This window comes from Magallana gigas, chromosome 1 (assembly GCF_963853765.1).
Source record: "Magallana gigas chromosome 1, xbMagGiga1.1, whole genome shotgun sequence".
Lineage (NCBI taxonomy): Eukaryota > Metazoa > Mollusca > Bivalvia > Ostreida > Ostreidae > Magallana > Magallana gigas.
In genome coordinates this window covers 34600071-34618100 of record NC_088853.1, presented here as the reverse complement: position 1 = coordinate 34618100, position 18030 = coordinate 34600071, and the positions used below count along the sequence as shown (strand labels likewise).

Here is an 18030-nt window from a genome sequence, read left to right as displayed (position 1 = left end):
CTCGCTTAGAGGTAACATTTTTGGCGCATTATACTTTTTCTCACTCAAAGTTTGTCGTGCACGGGAAGAGATGAGATCGTTCCAATCAGACTCATACAGCTGAATGAAAGCTGAACCATTCTCTTGTTTTGTTATATCTGACTCAATAATTCCATCTGATCTATAAATCCTTGCACATCGTTGAAGACTATACCCTATTTTCAGTGCCAGTGAAGGAGTTGCATACATATGTGTATCTTCACTAAATCCTGCAAGGGACTTCACACACGACACAACATTGTTAAATTTCTCAGGACTAAAACAATCCTCAATCTTCTGGATACCCCATTCAGGTGTCTTTTTGGCTTCTCCAATTAGTCTGCCTAGTTCTCTCATTCTGCAGCTGATGTGGTTAGATGTATGTTCCTGGATGTCCTTATTTTCATACAGACGCTTCCCAAATTTCAGTATGAGTGGATCGCGATATATATACATATAAATGTCATCTTGAGACATGGATAATAAAACATCTTTGTAAAATCCTCCATTAATATGTTCTGGAATAGGTAGTAAAAAACGACCTTCTTTCACTCCTTGACTTTTTTTTTCAGTCTGCTTACTAACACATGTCTTAAAATGATCACTCAATGATGTTTTGGAGTACAAACCCTTGCAACCACTACATGGTATAAATTCACTATGTGCTCTTGTCTTCTGCTCTCTATACTTCGGTATTAATGTTCCAGTTCCATTTCTCAAAACGTTGAAGTTGTGATCCCAGTCTCCTTCATTTCTTATTGTTTTCCAAATTTCTTTTCTTTCAGCACTGTTTTTGGGTAAGGAAAGAGCCTTAGCTACCATAACTTCATTTTTGTGCATTGTTTCCAAGTGTCTAGCCAGTTTTGGGTACAATCTTCCACAAAATTTGCATGCATGTTTTTTGTCCCATTTCTGCTTTCCTTTCTCTGTGTTGGTTTTCTGTACAGTGATAGTTTCCAAAGGGATAGATATTGGCACAACAAAACTTTTCTCAGAATCATTACTGTCACTGACATAATCGGGAGGATTGGATGAATCTTTCAAATGTAGCAAGGAACGAACTGCATTGTCATCTGTATCACTAGAACCCCTATCAAAAGGAATTGTATTAATTCAATCTGACAAATTTATAGCAAAACTCATGTTTCTATAAAGTTCACTACTGATGTACTTAAATTTAGCAAATTCATAAAAATATAAGAAATACTAGACATGATCTCATTGCGAGCAACAAATAGGTTTTCTGTTTGATTATGAATTAATGACAGGGTTCAACTAATATGTTGACATTACATGTATTTCATTTCTAAAATTTAATAAATCCACCTTAATTGGGCAAAATCATAACAAATACAATAATTTTACTAAAATCCAAAAATCTTAAGAAGGGCTTAACTAAAAGCCCGAATGATTTTATGCATTACTTAACAAAAACTGGAAATTAAAAGGTTTAATATAAAACAAATCATTTTACTAGGTACAAATTAACAATTCTTCTGAATCAGATTTGGTACGAGTTACTATATTAATTTTCTCAGACTAATTTTTGGCCCAACACTGCAGAATTAAGATTTCCAAAAAAGGTCATTTTTAAGAGGCAATATCTCTGCAATGTGTTGGAATCACTTCCAGTGACATTCAGAAGTGACGGACAACCTGCCCATAATCAAATTTGGTAAGTTTAAAACATATTTTGATGAAGAAAAAAAATCCAAATTTTTGATTTGAAATTTTTTTAAAACAGTTTTCCAAAAATGCCATTTTAGCAGACCAGAAGTGACGAATGATCAGGGTATTAGCTGAAAATAAGGAATCTACAGCATATTCTTGTTTTTGTACATACCTAGTTTCAAAAGGGATAGATATTGGAACATCAATACTTTTCTCAGAATCATTACTGTCACTGACATAACCAATAAATTTATAAATATAAATAATATTGAATTTGCTATAGGTATGTTAATTTTTATAGTGATTACTAAACAACAAATTAAGACTGATGAACCCAATTCTGTATAAAATTCAAATCATTAATTATACTCTTATTTTTATACAATCCTTTATAGACTTTACAGAACCTATTCTTAAAAATAATGATCAGGTAGAAAAAAAAGAATCTGTAAAATTCCATTTTTTGAAGTGTCTACTTACTGATCAGTATCTTCTGAAGGTAAATAATCAGAATCATTGGAATCCGAAAAAGAAAACTCATCATCATCACCAACAAAATCATGGTGTATAAAGCTGTCAAGTTTCTCTGGAAAATCTGTGGCATTCCCAGGTACACGGCTGTCAAGTTCCTCTGGAGGATCAGTGGCATTCCCAGGTACACGGCTGTCAAGTTTCTCTGGAGAATCCTTGGCATTCCCGGGTACACAGCTGTAAGGTTTCTCTGGAGAATCTGTGGAATTCCAAGGTACACTGCTGTCAGGTTTCTCTGGAAAATCCTTTGCATTCCCAGGTACACTGCTGTCAAGTTTCTCTGGAGAATCTGTGGCATTCACAGGTACATTGCTGTTAAGTTTCTCTGGAGAATATGTGGCATTCCCGGGTACACTGCTGTCAGGTTTCTCTGAAGAATCCCTAGTACTCCCAGGTACACTGCTGTCAACTTTTTCTGGAGAATCTTTGGCATTCCCAGGTACACTGCTGTCAAGTTTCTCTGGAGGATCAGTGTCATTCTCAGGTACACTGCTGTCAAGTTTCTCTGGAGAATATGTGGCATTCTCAGGTACACTGCTGTCAACTTTTTCTGGAGAATCTTTGGCATTCCCAGGAACACGGCTGTCAGGTTTCTCTGGAGAATCTGTGGCATTCTCAGGTACACTGCTGTCAAGTTTCTCTGGAGAATATGTGGCATTCTCAGGTACACTGCTGTCAAGTTTCTCTGTAGAATATGTGGCATTCCCGGGTACACTGCTGTCAGGTTTCTCTGAAGAATCTGTAGCACTCCCAGGTACACAGCTGTCAGGTTTTTCTTGAGAATCTGTGGCATTCCTAGGTACACTGATGTTAAGTTTTTCTGGTGATTCCGTAGCATTCCGAACTAAAAAAAAGAATATATGTATGTCACTTTTGGACAAAAATAAAATTAATCAAGGTTGTCTAACCAATCACGATAAACAGTTTTATAAAAAAGAATGCAACATAATTATAAGATGAGGGCTTTATTTATTTAACTGGCATGGTAAGAAAAAATCAAATTTAATAGCTAATTATGTAAATTAATAAAGAAGACTTATCTAAAATCGACAGGGGTCTTTTTGAGTATCCGAATATCTAAAATCGACAGGGGTCTTTTTGAGTATCCGATTGCAAAGTTGTATAGTGAAAGTTTATTTTGAAGCTGACAAAATATATTTTATTAATATTTCTATTTGAATTTTCACTTAACCAATTGGTCAATGAAGTTCCTAGTTTCACTTGCTTCTAATAAGATTTTACGTGCCCCAAGCAATCGAATAGTTGTGAATATACCGGTAAATCCCTGAAGCCTTAAGTCTTTATTCTTCATTACTTCCATTTTTTTCAATGTTACACAATTTATTGTAAATGGACATGTATGTATGACTTCTAATAGCAGCTGTATGCTTGCAATACAACAAAGTGGACAACTGAATCTTTTTTACATGTCTTAATGGTAACTGATTAAACTGACAAAACTTAAAATGAACTGGAGGGATTTATATCAAGGGTGATAATTGGTAACTAGTTAATTACCTGGTACAAAACACAGATTATTCAAGTGCAAGTCCCCATAGCTGTACCGTGTGTATCAGGTCCTCAGTTTAGTGTATACTATATTTATGTGTAAGTCCCCAAAGTTGTACCGTGTGTATTAGGTCCTCAGTTAAGTGTATATTATATTTATGTGTAAGTCCCAAAGTTGTACCGTGTGTATTAGGTCCTCAGTTTAGTGTATACTATATTTATGTGTAAGTCCCCAAAGTTGTACCATGTGTATTAGGTCCTCAGTTTAGTGTATACTATATTTATGTGCCAATCCTCAAGTTTTACTGTGTGTATTAAGTCCTCAGTTTAGTGTATTCTATATTCATTGTGCAAGTCCCAAAAGTTGTAATGTTACTCAACATGATGGAAACAATTCAAAATTGAGCAATTGGTTAATCAGATAAAAAAAATAAACTCATGCAAATATAATCAAAAGAAAAAAAAAACTCTTCACAATGCTTAAAAACTTTAAATTCAGCAGGATTTAGACTGCTACTGCATATATAGCTTTCAAATTGTCATATACAGTCTAGACTGCCATAGCAACTCTCTGTCTTATGCGACCATATCAAGACCCACACAACATATTTTTCATTGATAAATTATGTCTTGAAACAAGTTATATCTTATTCTATACCAATATCAAAGACAACAAAAATGCTAAACCGGCTAATCTTATAATTGCATGGTTAATCTGATAATTTTTCTCAGGCAAATTGACTATCAGATTAAGTGGAACCCTCGGTATCTAGATTCTCATCCTGATTTGGATTAAATAATGGGGCGGATGGGTGGATTTATTTTATATTATCTTTTAAAAACTATTATTTTCACCATTCATGTCCTAGAAATTACAACTGCTCTATTCCTGAAATATTTAAATTGTTAATGCTAATATGAGTATACAAACTCATTTGTAATCTTTTAATTTCAACTTAACTGCACATGCAGAAAGACATTTGTATCCTTATTATAAAAACATGACTGGAATCGAACGTTTATCCATGTTAAGCAGCCATTGCAATGTTTGTATGTACCGAGCTTGATATTTTTTCCCTGAAATACACTGGAGCGGGTCATTTTCAGAGAGGTGGGCGGGGGTGAGAATCTAAAAAGTAATTTTATGTGGCCTAATGGCCATGAATTTTAAAATACAGCTAATAATTAAATCCTAGTTTTAAGATAAAAGATACCGTACATAATATTTTATCTATTTGAAACAATGTACTAAGTTAATAATGATTAATGTTGGATTGTCACATAAGACAGTCTAGATTGTATATAGATTGACTTTACTCCAAAGGACAAGTACTGTGGAATCATTAGAATTTGTGGTGGCTAAATATTTGTAGTATTTGTGTGTAGCACTCCCCCACAAATTTACACTCTTGACGAAAACACATTTTGAAAGAGTACCTGGGTAAGTCATCATACTAAAACTGAAAACCGATGCATCTATGAAATTTCACCCCCAAAAATGAGCAATAACCCATAGTTCATGAAAATTGGCCCTCACAAATTCAAATAATATTACCACAGTAGTCTAATGATAATGAGTTACAACCTGTAAGAAAACAAATAACAGAATATAATGCACAAAAAATGTAAACGTTTTAAGGATGTGTATTACATGCACCTCTTTTGGACATCTACAGAAAAAAAATACATGTTGTCATTGGACAGCAAAAAAAGAATGCCACATGCTATATCTGGTAGTTCTTGCCTGATTTTATGACGTCAGGCATATCAAAGGTTTAAAAGTTGCCTTCTCAGAAACAGTGCAGACAGTAAGAGCAAGCAATATCAAGATTTTCAAAAAAAAGATTGACAGACAGACTAACAGGGGTAACAACAATAACCCTGAACATTCTTTACAAAGTGTGGGTATAATTATGATTACTTAAAGTGTAAAATACATAAAAATTTAAACATCAACATGTGAAAATCTTTCATCGACTATTAAATCACAAAAACTTCCACAATGAACATATGCAATGGAGTAATTACCTTTCCTCTCCAAGGATAGATGTTCCCTGGGCCATAGTCATATACCAGTTCTGTATTAGAGGATAATGGCCTTAGAGAGAAAAAACAAATGACTGGCTTTTCATCAATCTCCATCACTTTTGGTCTACAATTTGGATGGATATGATCATCATTTAACAGACGTCCAAATGATCCATCTTCTTTTGAAGCATCAACCCTTGATGAAAATAAAATAAGCAACATAAATTTGAACCTTGCATAACTGGTATTGTCACAGTGAAAGATATGAAGACAAACTATCTAAAATTGCAAATCACTTCATAAGTTCTACATATATATGTGTATGTAATAAAATATAAAAACAAGGCTTTATATACGTAAAGGGGTATACTGAAACATTTTTAGAGCTAGATAATCACAGTTTACTAGGGCTGTGTATTGGTAAAGATTTTCTGATACATTACGATACTCGCTAGACTTATTGAAAGCAACGGAGGTTGATGCAAACTATCCATGTACCGGGTAATCACTGAGGAGATCCAAAAAAATACAATAAACCAAGAGGTTTCTCACACAGCCCACAGATTTTTGCTCTCTCTGGATTTATCATACGTTTTTAGAACATCTCAGTGATTATATGGAGAATTTACGTCACTCAAAAGTAACCTTCCTATTGCTTTCGATAAGTTTGGCAAGTATCTAGTACATTTTGGAACGATGTGTTTATTATGCGACAGACAGATGTAGATAGACGATAGGGATAATTCATTTGATCATTTTCCCACCTAGATCTCATCAGAAATCGTTGGAGATATTAATATAGAACTTGTTTAAAAACATATGTTGAAGTAGTGATGTTCCAATCATTGATTATAATCTAAAATTAGTAGATTATTACCGCATTCTAAGTGCTCGATTATAAAAAGTTTCATTACAATTAATTGGTTGGGTTTTTATTTCCCTCTCAACAAGCGCATATCATATAGCAGAATATTTGAGACCCGAACTATCAATACACCAAAAAGGAGCTGCGGTTTAAAAATGGCTGATATGTCAGACGTGCACTATCCCTACCCGTGAAATAAAGCACAATCTCTTGTTTGGACATTTTTTTGTTTCAAGAAATTGAGTGTTGAACCGTCTAGCTACTAAAGAACATCTTTTGAATACAGCATTTTTATGGCAAGAAATATTAAATAAATTGAAATATCAAAGGCCTATTAACAAGTCAGTTAATTGTATCTTGTTTCTTTACATTTTTTTAACACTTAACTAAGAAATATGAAAAATTTTGATTATTATCGATAATAAGTTAGTTGCAGAGAGTCGATTATTGATTATGAAAATCTCACCGATTCCTATCACTAGCTTGAAGTGAGGACCTCCTATAAATCCAAGACGGCCGGTGTCGTCCTTTTACTTTTCTAATTTACATTGAATAGACTTTTTAACATGATTGAGACTGGGGTTTTCAGTGAATTTATTTTTTGCAATACACACACCTTAGATTACCAATTTTAATCAATTTTTCCTTCAACAAATATCTAGAAACTCATTCTCCAGCAACCAAGCCCTTGTATTCTTAACATAAACAATTAAACATGGTGAACATGATGTACAAATTAAGCAGCAAAAATTTCTTACCAAAAAGGCTTTCCTTTGAATGTAAATTCAAAAATATATGTGTCATCTACATCTGGTTCTTTCTCTAATAACTCTCCTTCATACGGTAATAGGAATTCATTTTGTCCAAATTCTTTCTTTGTAAATACACCTCTTCCTGAAAATAAATAAAGAACTTCTATTAGGGGTTGAAATTTACAAGATATACTTGCTGTATGCAAATTAAAAAATGAAATTGTGCGCTAAAAGAGACATGTGGTTGCCAACTTTTGCGAGTTACAAAATAATGGTCTAGCTTTTTCGGATTTTGAGGTTTATGATTATCCATTCAGATTTTAATTCAGAAGCTTACACTCAAGAAACTGTAGATGTAGAAACATTAGTTAGGGTGTTTTGAATTATCCCAGAATCAACCCTGTTAAACACAATCAGTTGTTCTCTTCTATCTTTATCCTAAAACAAAGTCTCAATACAAACCCTAAAATCATTGAATTTCACAATTACAAACAAGTTCAAACTATACTCAGAAATACTAAATATAATTCAAATGTTGGAATATTGACAGACTGTTTCCATGTACAAATTGTTAGGTTAAGAAATTATTTATACCTTCACAAATTAACAGAATCATGATATCACTGCATTTTTCACAGCCCCTTAGGCATCTGACAAACACTGCATTTTAACAGCCCCTTAGGCATCTGACAAACATTTTACTATTTTATGTAGTAAAATGATCAATTTTTAAATTATATACAGAATGGGTTCCTCAAATTATACAAAAAAAGATGTTATTCCAATGCAACCTAGTTCAAAATCACTTTATTGTATCTAATTGTTAATAATATAAACAATTTTTAGGATTGGTCTAATGTGTGGAAAACATTTTTTCCTTAAATTTAAAATATTTTGCAGAATATTTTTGTTGTACTTAATCATTAGGGCCTATAATAATAATTTCATTGTTTCCTTACTTTTTTCTAAACATTTTTAGGGTTTCTAGACCCTTGAAATCAACATGGGACCTATCAATATGTAAACCATCAAATTGAATTAAAATATTTTATCCTGCAACTACTTCTTGCATTGACCAAATAAAGGTAACCCAATAAACCAAAGCTATATTGGTAAATGCCCCAATATAGCCTCATGCATTTAACTAACGTTCAAATACACTATGACATCATTTTTCTTGCTTGGTTTACGCCATGGTGTCATGGTTTCAACTGCAGATAGGCAGCAAAATCTGACGAATTAAGCTTATTTGAGATGCAAAATGTGATATTATGTTACAGGATAAACAAAATACATGATAACGTCTTAAAATATGGGCGATATTTGGACTCGGTCCAAAAACATGAAGAACGCCCGGCAAGCTTTCTTTCCCTTGCCCAAATACCATAGATTACTAATTAAATGGAGGAATTAATATCCGCGTAAAATCGCAAGAAGCCCCCTCCGCAGAATTTATAGTCTCGTCATTATTTTCTGAGAGTTGAGAACCATAAAAAATATATATTTCTTCGTGCAATTTGATTCAAACCAGCGGGATTGGTCATGATCCATCACTTCTAGTGTTGTCAAATTGGTCGGAAATGATAATTGATTAATCGGTCAATCGGTTGTCTCTTACAAACTGATGATCGGCAAATAATTGAATCCATAGCAAATTGTGTTCAATTCATTTAAATGAAGCACTATAAATAAAAGCTAATAAATAGGATGTCCCTTACCAAAGTAAAATTATTGCTGCAACAATGCCGCAATATTGCGGCTATATTGCAGCAACACATTTTTGTTACCAGAAACCAGATTTTGAGACTAGTGAAATGTTGCCGCTAGCTGCAACAACTTCTGGTAACATTTTGGCAATACTGCTGGAGTGTTGCCGCTAGCGGCAATAACTTCTGGCAACATTCTGGCAATACTATTAGAGTTATTTCTGTAAAAAATTATATTAACATGCACCTAGAATATTGCCACTAGCTGCAACGACTTCTGGTAATATTCTGGCTACAATCAGTATCATACTGCCAGAAATAATTTTCTGGTAACATCTACATGACATTGTATTTGATCATTTAAATCATGAACTAATTTATACATAATATATATGATTCGATCTGGCAATACTGCTATAGGCATCATATTTGATTTCTGCTTTAATTGTAATTTAAGGATCGAGAAGCCGAGCAGTGGAGGGGGTTACAAAATTGTCAATTAATTATTTAGATATGATTTCAGTTATAACACCTCAAAATTTGCCAGAAGTTTACCACAAACTTTTCTTTTTCCTCTGATTTATTATGCTTACCAAGCTTGCAAAAGCTTTCACAGAATTTAGACTTATAAAATTTTACACATTCAACACAAGTCTTAACTGTCAATTATAATTGCATGAATTGCTTTTGTATACATATCCCCCCCCCCCAAAATTAATAAGTCGAAAAAATTAAATCTAATAAATATTTTATGATTAAAGTCTTATTCTAAGAAAGTCTCAATTAAAAAAATCCAATGATATTCCCTTCAATCGCATATAACTGTTATGCATGCCAGGTAACGATGACTGTTTGAATCCCCCCCCCCCCCAACTAATGTTTTACGTAAATACCGACCTGTCTGTTCTTTTGTAACGGTATATTCTTTTTCATTAAGTTAAAATATCAGTCTACTTAGATTTGAGTATCCAAACTGCTCGATGCATGTTGAATATTAAGAATTTTCGTATGCTGTTTGTTTCCACTTTTACTTTCGTTTCAATGTTAAGTTACGCGCGCGCTGATTGGTCGATCAAATCGCTAGCCGCCAATTTTCACATTCGAAGCTGCCATGTTGTCTGCCATCGAGCCTCCTGCCATCACTGGAGATAGTGAAATGAATGAAATACGGGAATTATCTGTAAACAAGGTTAAAAAATACACTGTCAATGGAGTGTTTATCTGTAAAAAAAATCAACGGCTGAACTGAGGACGAATCTGAGTGAACGAATCGAGTGTTGACATCCCTGCACCATCTGCATGAGCACGTTTTTGAAAAAGTAAGTTTAGCAATAAAAATATATTCATTGAATGGCAGTTTAAACATGTTTGTTATAAGAATATAAACCGAAAGACTGCGATCTACCATTATACCAATGGCTTTAACACTGCATGTTTAAGAACAATGCGCGGATCTAGAATTTTATTGGGGGGGGGGGGGTCGACGGTTATTTGAGTTTGCCAGGGGAAAGGGGTCCGAGACATATTTTTGGTAATTTTATAATGTAATTTATAAAAAATTGAAGGGGGAGGGGGTCTGGACCCCACCCACCCCCCCCTTGAAACTGCTTAAAATCTTAAAACAATTTCCAATGTGCTTATATGAAATCCATTTATCTTCCCAGTAGGTCTGCGCTGGGTTACACAGACCTGAAGAAAACCATGAAAAAAGCTGTCACCTTACTGATTAAATGAATGGTGGAACTGGCAACCAAAAAAGAATGATGACGTAATTTGTTTAAGATTATGGAGAGGAACATATACACAACAGTGCTGAATTCCAATGTGGATATTGTTGTGAATTCCAATGTGGATATTGTTGTGATATTCTAATAGCTGTTTTTGTGATTGTTTATGTGTGAAATAAGAATGCCCACGATGCTGTCAAAAAAGGACATTTGGATTGCTTAGGACGAATGCCTTGATCAGTCGTAATACAGCAAGTGGTTGTGCAGGACTTGTGAACTATATGGTTTGAGCTTTGCTTACGGTCCATATCCGTCTGTGCGCGTTGTGTCAATCCGTCTGTGCACGTTGTGTCAATCAAACTACAATACATGTTATTCTGCAGCAATAAATTGTCACTGATTGGCTGAGTACTTTTAGTCAAGTTTCATCAGGATTTGTTCATCATATTTGTGTTTATTGTATTTATGTGTTAAATTTAAAGATTATTAATTTTAACTGGTGTCCTTTATAAGCATGTTGAAATTCCAGTTTCAGGTCTCTAATATTATACATTATATTTTTAACTCAATACTTATTTTGTGCATGTTACATTGAATAATATAATTTTTTTACTTCTGTAATATTGTGTAGTCACAAACTGTTTTTTATTTTTTATTTTTGAAAGTCCAAATTTAATATAATGCGAAATGTTAGTCTTGTTGTAACCTTTTTGCATTTAAAAAAAAATAAAACTGTAATGGCAATTAAAGATTTTTTTTTCATTTTGGTTGTAGATTAATATAATATACATGACTGCTTTACTGTATACATTTATTATTTATAAATATTGCATATATTGTACCATTGATGCCAGAGCACAGAAAATGCATTGAACCAATATTTCTGCAATGTCATTTTTCTTATGCAAATGTATTGCCAGAAAGGTGTTGCAGCAAAATTTTTGCTGTAACACTTTTCTGGCAATATTGCTGCAATCTCAAGTATTGCCAGAAAGGTGTTGTCGCAACAATATGTTGCAGCAAAACTTTTGCGGCAACATCTTTCTGGCAATATTGCTGCAATCTCATTTGCATACGAAAAACGCTACTGCAGCAACATTGCCGCAATGTATTGCCAGAAAGGTGTTGTCGCAACAATATGTTGCAGCAAAACTTTTGCGGCAACATCTTTCTGGCAATATTGCCGCAATCTCATTTGCATACGAAAAACGCTACTGCAGCAATATTGCCGCAATGTATTGCCAGAAAGGTGTTGTCGCAACAATATGTTGCAGCAAAACTTTTGCGGCCACATCTTTCTCGCAATATTGCCGCAATCTCATTTGCATACGAAAAACGCTACTGCAGCAACATTGCCGCAATGTATTGCCAGAATGTTGCTGCAGTATTGCTGCAATAATGCCAGAATGTGTTGCCAGAAGGTCCATATTTTGGTAAGGGGTATGCTGTATTGTTATCAATGAAAGTGTTACATATCTTTTGAGATTAAAAAAAACCCAGTTTGCAACGGTTTTTATTTCACAAAATATATAATTATTTTATTTATTTCAATAGGAACTCAAAAATATTGTTAACAATGAGATTTTTAAATACAATTGAAGGTCAAAGGTGATCATTGCATGCTTTTAACATTAGATTTGTTATCTCTGTCTAAAGATATCCTTGATTCACATTTTGCTTATTTACTTGATATTTGTTAAAACCTCTGGGTTCAAAACTAATGACATTCATTCAACAGTATGAAAAATTTCCAAGTTTTCTCCTTTGAAACACCCCCACTAGCTTATCAGGTTTCAACACACAGCTAAAAAATATGATGTCTGTGGGGATTTTGTACTGCAAAGTGACCCGCATGATAATGTTGAAAATTCTGTGAGGTATTTAAAGTGACTTCCGAATGGATGTCAACATTCCCCATTTGACCCTATAATTATCTTGTTTACCATAACTGACCTTCTTTATATTTCATGCAAGAAGTAACTGTGAGGCCATTATACAATTGCCCCAAAACTTTTAGAAGTTTGAATGCAAAGTCTATGAAAGAGACACAAATTGATGAGTACCCGTAATCTTTACATTGCATTGTTTACAGACACAGTTCAAAGTTTAAAACTATCACTGCTCTAAAAAGCGATTTTGTTTACATGCTGAAAAAAATACACATATATGAAAATTGTATGTCAAAATAACTAAACCAAGCTATTCTGAATAGCTTTATTATCTACTTAAGTTTTAGAAGCTATACTGGCGTGCGACCAATTCTCGCCAAGTACCATTTCTCGCCAGTACATTGCGACATCATTTTTCATATACTGGTATTATTTTTTGTTTTGATAAAATGACTTCACAATGTACTTGCGAGAAAAAGTACTCGGCGACAACTGTTCGCACACCAGTATAGCTAAATCAGGAGATTGTGTTGGAGCTGTATAAGCCATAAGAAATAAGTTTTGTTCCTGTGAATTTTTCTGAGTGACAAATGATATTGTTTCAATTAAATTATCTTAACTATTTTCCCTTTCATCTATTTTAATTGCACCTTTATCACAGGTATGTGTATTTCTATTAAAAACTGTCCAAATGTACTGCATAAATATCTTTGGACAAACTAAAGATAGATGTGGTATGTTCACAATTTTTAAACGTTTTAAATAAATTTCTAAGGCCTATTCCCCCCTGGAAAATTAAAATTTCTTAAATTTACACAGTAAGATGACCAAATTTATGCCTTGGAACCCTCCGCCCCAACCCCGGGGAAAACTAGGCCTAGCATACAACCGAGAAAAAATCCTGGATCGCACTTGAGCGTTATGCACAAAGATATTTCTTTCATGATTTGCAAGGGGATTTTAAAAAGTATACATTGTGCATTTCTCGGAAAGTTCACTATACAACCCGTCTTAATAAGATTTTCATTTCTAATGTTATGCAAATCGTTATGGAAGAAAATCACCGAGTGCGAGTACCCCCCCCCCCCTTCCACGGCACATCGTATTTCAAGTTTACATCACAAATGTCATCGAAACATGTAATCAACATACCTTTATTCGGAGTTTCTTTAATATAAAAGCCATCCCGGTCAATGATTCTTTGACCATGTTGACCTAGCCTTCCCCGTTCCCTCCGACTTCTTCTCGACATACTTTTCCCCCGCTTCAACAAAATGGCATTTCCGTTTTCTATACACACGCGCATGCGCATTTCGAACATGTGTATCGTCAGAGGTGCGTAAGTGAAGATGGCAACTACAATCCGCACGGTATCTGTGTAATCACATGTCTGATGAAAACCCGAAAATGGGACTAGATACTTTTCGATATTTTTTAGGTTTAGAACATGCTATTTTTTTTATTTAAGCAATAAAAAAATATGGGGACTTAAATCAAGTCCCCAGACTATTTGAGGTCCCCATTTTACGACTTGCGTATCTGAGGCAGGCCCCCAGTTTGGCAGAACCACACACGCACACACACACACACACACACACACACACACTTAGACTTAGTTGAACAAAGGATCAGTCCAAAATGTTAGTCGACTTCTAGTCGTTATCTTCAAACCTGTCAATTCACATACAAGTTATTTTCAAAGCGGATGAATACAAAATGGTTCATATTCCTTCCACTGTCATCATCCGCAACACCCTTTCCTTTCAAAAGTATAGATATAAACCTTATATTAATGCACTTCTCTTTTTAGATTCTTCTTGAGAGCTGGGTTCAGTGGTAAGATAAATGTGATGACAATGGTTCCTGGTCATGTGAATTTAAAGAAATGTTACAGCATTAAATAGCAGTAAGTAGGAGTATTCATTTCTTTCTTAACACTTTGTTTAAATTAAAAGAGTACACTTTTTTCGGTCAAACGTTTGATTAATGAATTTTTTTTTTCTAACGTTATCAATCGTATTAATATTAAAATATATTACATGTTGATAAACATAAATAGGGCCCCGCTCTACGATCAATCTCTCATCATCCGTCCGTCAATCTGTCCGATATATTTTGTCGGGAGCAAATTTTCCCTCCCCCTAGTCAAACTTTGCTAATACTTTATGATCATTCAAAGAGTGCCTTTTGGTAAAGGGTGTACAGTGACCCTGATCAATGTTTCTAACTCAAAGCTGAAGGTCATAGCAGAATTATATGAAAACTCCTTGGGTCAAAATTAAAAATATTTATGTTTCCCCTTACGCGATCGACCCAATTAAATCCCGCCGACTGAATTGTAGCTTTCTACCACCATATTTAAAATACATTTGTTTTTATCAAGAAAGCTAATTTTACCCAAAATGACCCACATCTATTTGTTTTACAGTCATTTTGAGAGCCTCAATAATTAACATGGGCGAAATACTCGCTTTATGATTGGTAACTTTGCCGGAATTTCCTTCAAAAGAGAAGGTGTTCTGAGTTCACGATCGTGTAAATTAACCCCAGAAACATTACAATGATAATCATTTATTCAAAAGCCGTTTCCACAGCCTCAGATAACCACTGTGATAAATCGGTTGTCTTTTCTTTTATGTGTATAAATACGACTGATGCAACATGAAGCCTACTCTGCATTGAAAATTACAACCGATGTTTATTACTTTTAGTGTTGATATTAGAAAAAGTTGGTAACTTGTAATTAGTTAATAACTCTACCAAATTAATGCTAAAATAACCATAAAACCATCTGCCTACAGTTATCTTAAAAATTAAAATGATTCTCAACACAATAGTTGTAATTGTGTCAAAAGGTTGGACCTATACCTTCAAAATACACAGAAGTGCAGTGACTGAATATATATATATATATATATATATATATATATATATATATATATATATATATATATATATATATATATATGTTATTTATCAATAAAATGTGTGAATACATCAAAAAAATTAAATTTAATAGATTGGATAAGTTTTTAAAGCTTTTATAAGTTGTTTTATTTCTAATTATCTTGCTTAAAGTTCAATCCATTTTTTAGTAAGGTTGAATCTGTGTAAATCATAGTTCCTGTTGGTTATGCTGTATCAAATATTGACAGTCCCCCTGATGTCAAACGTCACCCTACTTTTCTGTTAGGGAGAAATAAATCTCCCAAAAATTAGATTTATGCCTGTATGAATTATAAGATTCTTTACGTTTTGAAAAATTTAAACAGTTCTGTTAACTTTGTAAAATTTCAAATCAACAGATACAAAAGAGCAGGTTTTGGTTATGACTAAATGTATAATTTTAATAAAAAAAAATGAAATAATATATAGGTAAATTTACAAAAATCTTAAGTATCTAATTATTTTTTTCTCCCCTAGCATTATGCTTCAAAATTGGGTTAAAATTTCCTTGTCAAGTTAGAACATTTCCTGCAAGTGTAGTAAATCTGTGTAACGTTAATGTTGTAGAATCATTAAATATGACTTTACAAATATTTACATTTATTGCATAACCTAATGTTTATCAAATAGTATTGTTTTAATATACATTTCGACATTTTAATTACCAAATTTTGAAAAATAATCGATACTTTGAAGTAAGTACATTTTGATCAGTAAAATGGTATTTAGATATAGCTTTACATGATTATGTACATCACCTTACACATGATAATGAATGTATTCATGTACATCTAGTCATTGAATCAAACATGTTATAATTTAAGATGAACAACATCGATATTAAATTTGTTATACATTCCATCAGCACAAGTTTGAAAATTTGTTTTACTGGTCATATTTATTTAGTTTTGAAATAAATTAAAGTATATTTAGATTGTATGCAAATGTAGAGGTCATGTGAAGATGGGCTCTTATCGATATCTGTTTTCTATGTAACTTCCAACTGCAGAGAATTGAGAGTTACACCTCTCATAAAACAGATAAAGGCACGTACGTGATAATATTGGGGTATATTTAGATTTTGTGCAACTATAAAGGTCATGTAAAGATGGCCTCTTATGTATACCTATCAAACCCTGACAAGTGTAAGGAGAAAGGGAGAAAGGGGTGTTTGTCATCAGACGGAATTGTTGATATGATAATAATTAGTTCAGAAAATCAAAAACGAGGATCACTGTCACCGTATTATTTTCATACCAAGCGAATTATCCGTTTAACTTGTATTACGATATATCAATTTTTATTCTGCAACAACCACCTGCTTAGACTAAATAAAGGTAACCCAATATACCAAAGCTATAATCGGTCATTTTCCAATATTGCCATGCGCTGATCTATGATCTCATGAAGACGGACTACTTTTGTTTACTTGACAACACAATTGACGTTGACGCTGACTTTAATCTCAAGTTTGATGTAGTGGCAGATTTAAATATAACTATCACCCCCCCCCCCCCCCCAGCACATTTTAAATCAATTCTATCGATAAAAAATTATATGAAGTCAGGCATGAATTTGAACAAAATTCGTATGCAGAAATTTCGGAATCTCGGCGCGAACGGGACCCTCTGTCAACTTTGACCTTCAGTTTATTGATGTAAACTTTGATGAGTTGCGAATCAAGAAGAACCAAACACAATTAAGAAGACTCTTGGAGATGTAAACCTGGTTAGAACATTTCTAAAAAAGACAATAAATGAGCATAGCGAAGTGCATAAAATTCCTTGCGAATAATTAGATCAGCTGTTAGCCTTGTTGATTTTGTCAGTCGGAAAAACTGATTGTAAGAAGTATGAAATGTGTTTTTTGCGCTTAATCATCAGAATTTTAGACAGAAAACTAGGTAGCCAAAAATGTTGACACAAAATAGTGGACAATCAAAATGATTGTTTCCGTTCAACTCGCAATGCCCTAAAACAAAACAAGTCAAGCAAAACGGACGCTATAACAGATGAAAAAATTACTGTAAACGTACTACATATGGCGGTGTATTCTTTTTAGCGCTTTTGGCGGAATGCGGCCCTCCGCTAAATCAAGTAAATCTCTTAACGCCATACATCTATGTATAAGAATAGTCACATTCAGGAATACGCTAATTCAAATCCACGCCAACTTGTTCGAAAACTAATTTCCGCCAAATATCGTACACGCCGAATACAATACGTTTACAGTAACTTATTGTACGAAAAAAGACCTTTGGTAATAAAACACTTTTGTACACTCTCTGATTGAATAATATAATTCATTTAAGTTTAAGAGAGAGTGACATAACTTTACAATTAAGGATAAACATCAAATTAAATTTAAAAAAAAATCAGCTGCACAGAT

The 18030-nt window shown here is 33.6% G+C and overlaps 1 protein-coding gene and 1 long non-coding RNA gene across 3 annotated transcripts; one reads left to right on the top strand and one right to left on the bottom strand.

Annotated features, from left to right (window-relative positions):
- Positions 1–709: 709 nt before the first annotated feature.
- LOC136270074 (uncharacterized) lies at positions 710–14271 on the bottom strand. Of its 2 annotated transcripts, none has more exons than XM_066066472.1 (5): positions 13849–14271; positions 7381–7516; positions 5758–5953; positions 2170–3064; positions 710–1108 (listed from the first exon to the last, which is right to left on the bottom strand). In XM_066066472.1, the coding sequence occupies exons 1-4, from the start codon at positions 14015–14017 to the stop codon at positions 2519–2521; spliced, it is 1047 nt and encodes a 348-aa protein (XP_065922544.1). In that variant the 5' UTR covers positions 14018–14271; the 3' UTR covers positions 710–1108; positions 2170–2518. The 2 variants fall into 2 exon arrangements, with proteins under 2 accessions (XP_065922544.1, XP_065922545.1); XM_066066473.1 differs by lacking the exon at positions 13849–14271 and adding an exon at positions 7969–8148.
- LOC109618445 (uncharacterized) lies at positions 9084–11428 on the top strand. The gene is made up of 2 exons (XR_004603908.2): positions 9084–10399; positions 10745–11428. It is a non-coding gene; the product is annotated as an uncharacterized lncRNA (long non-coding RNA).
- Positions 14272–18030: the final 3759 nt, after the last annotated feature.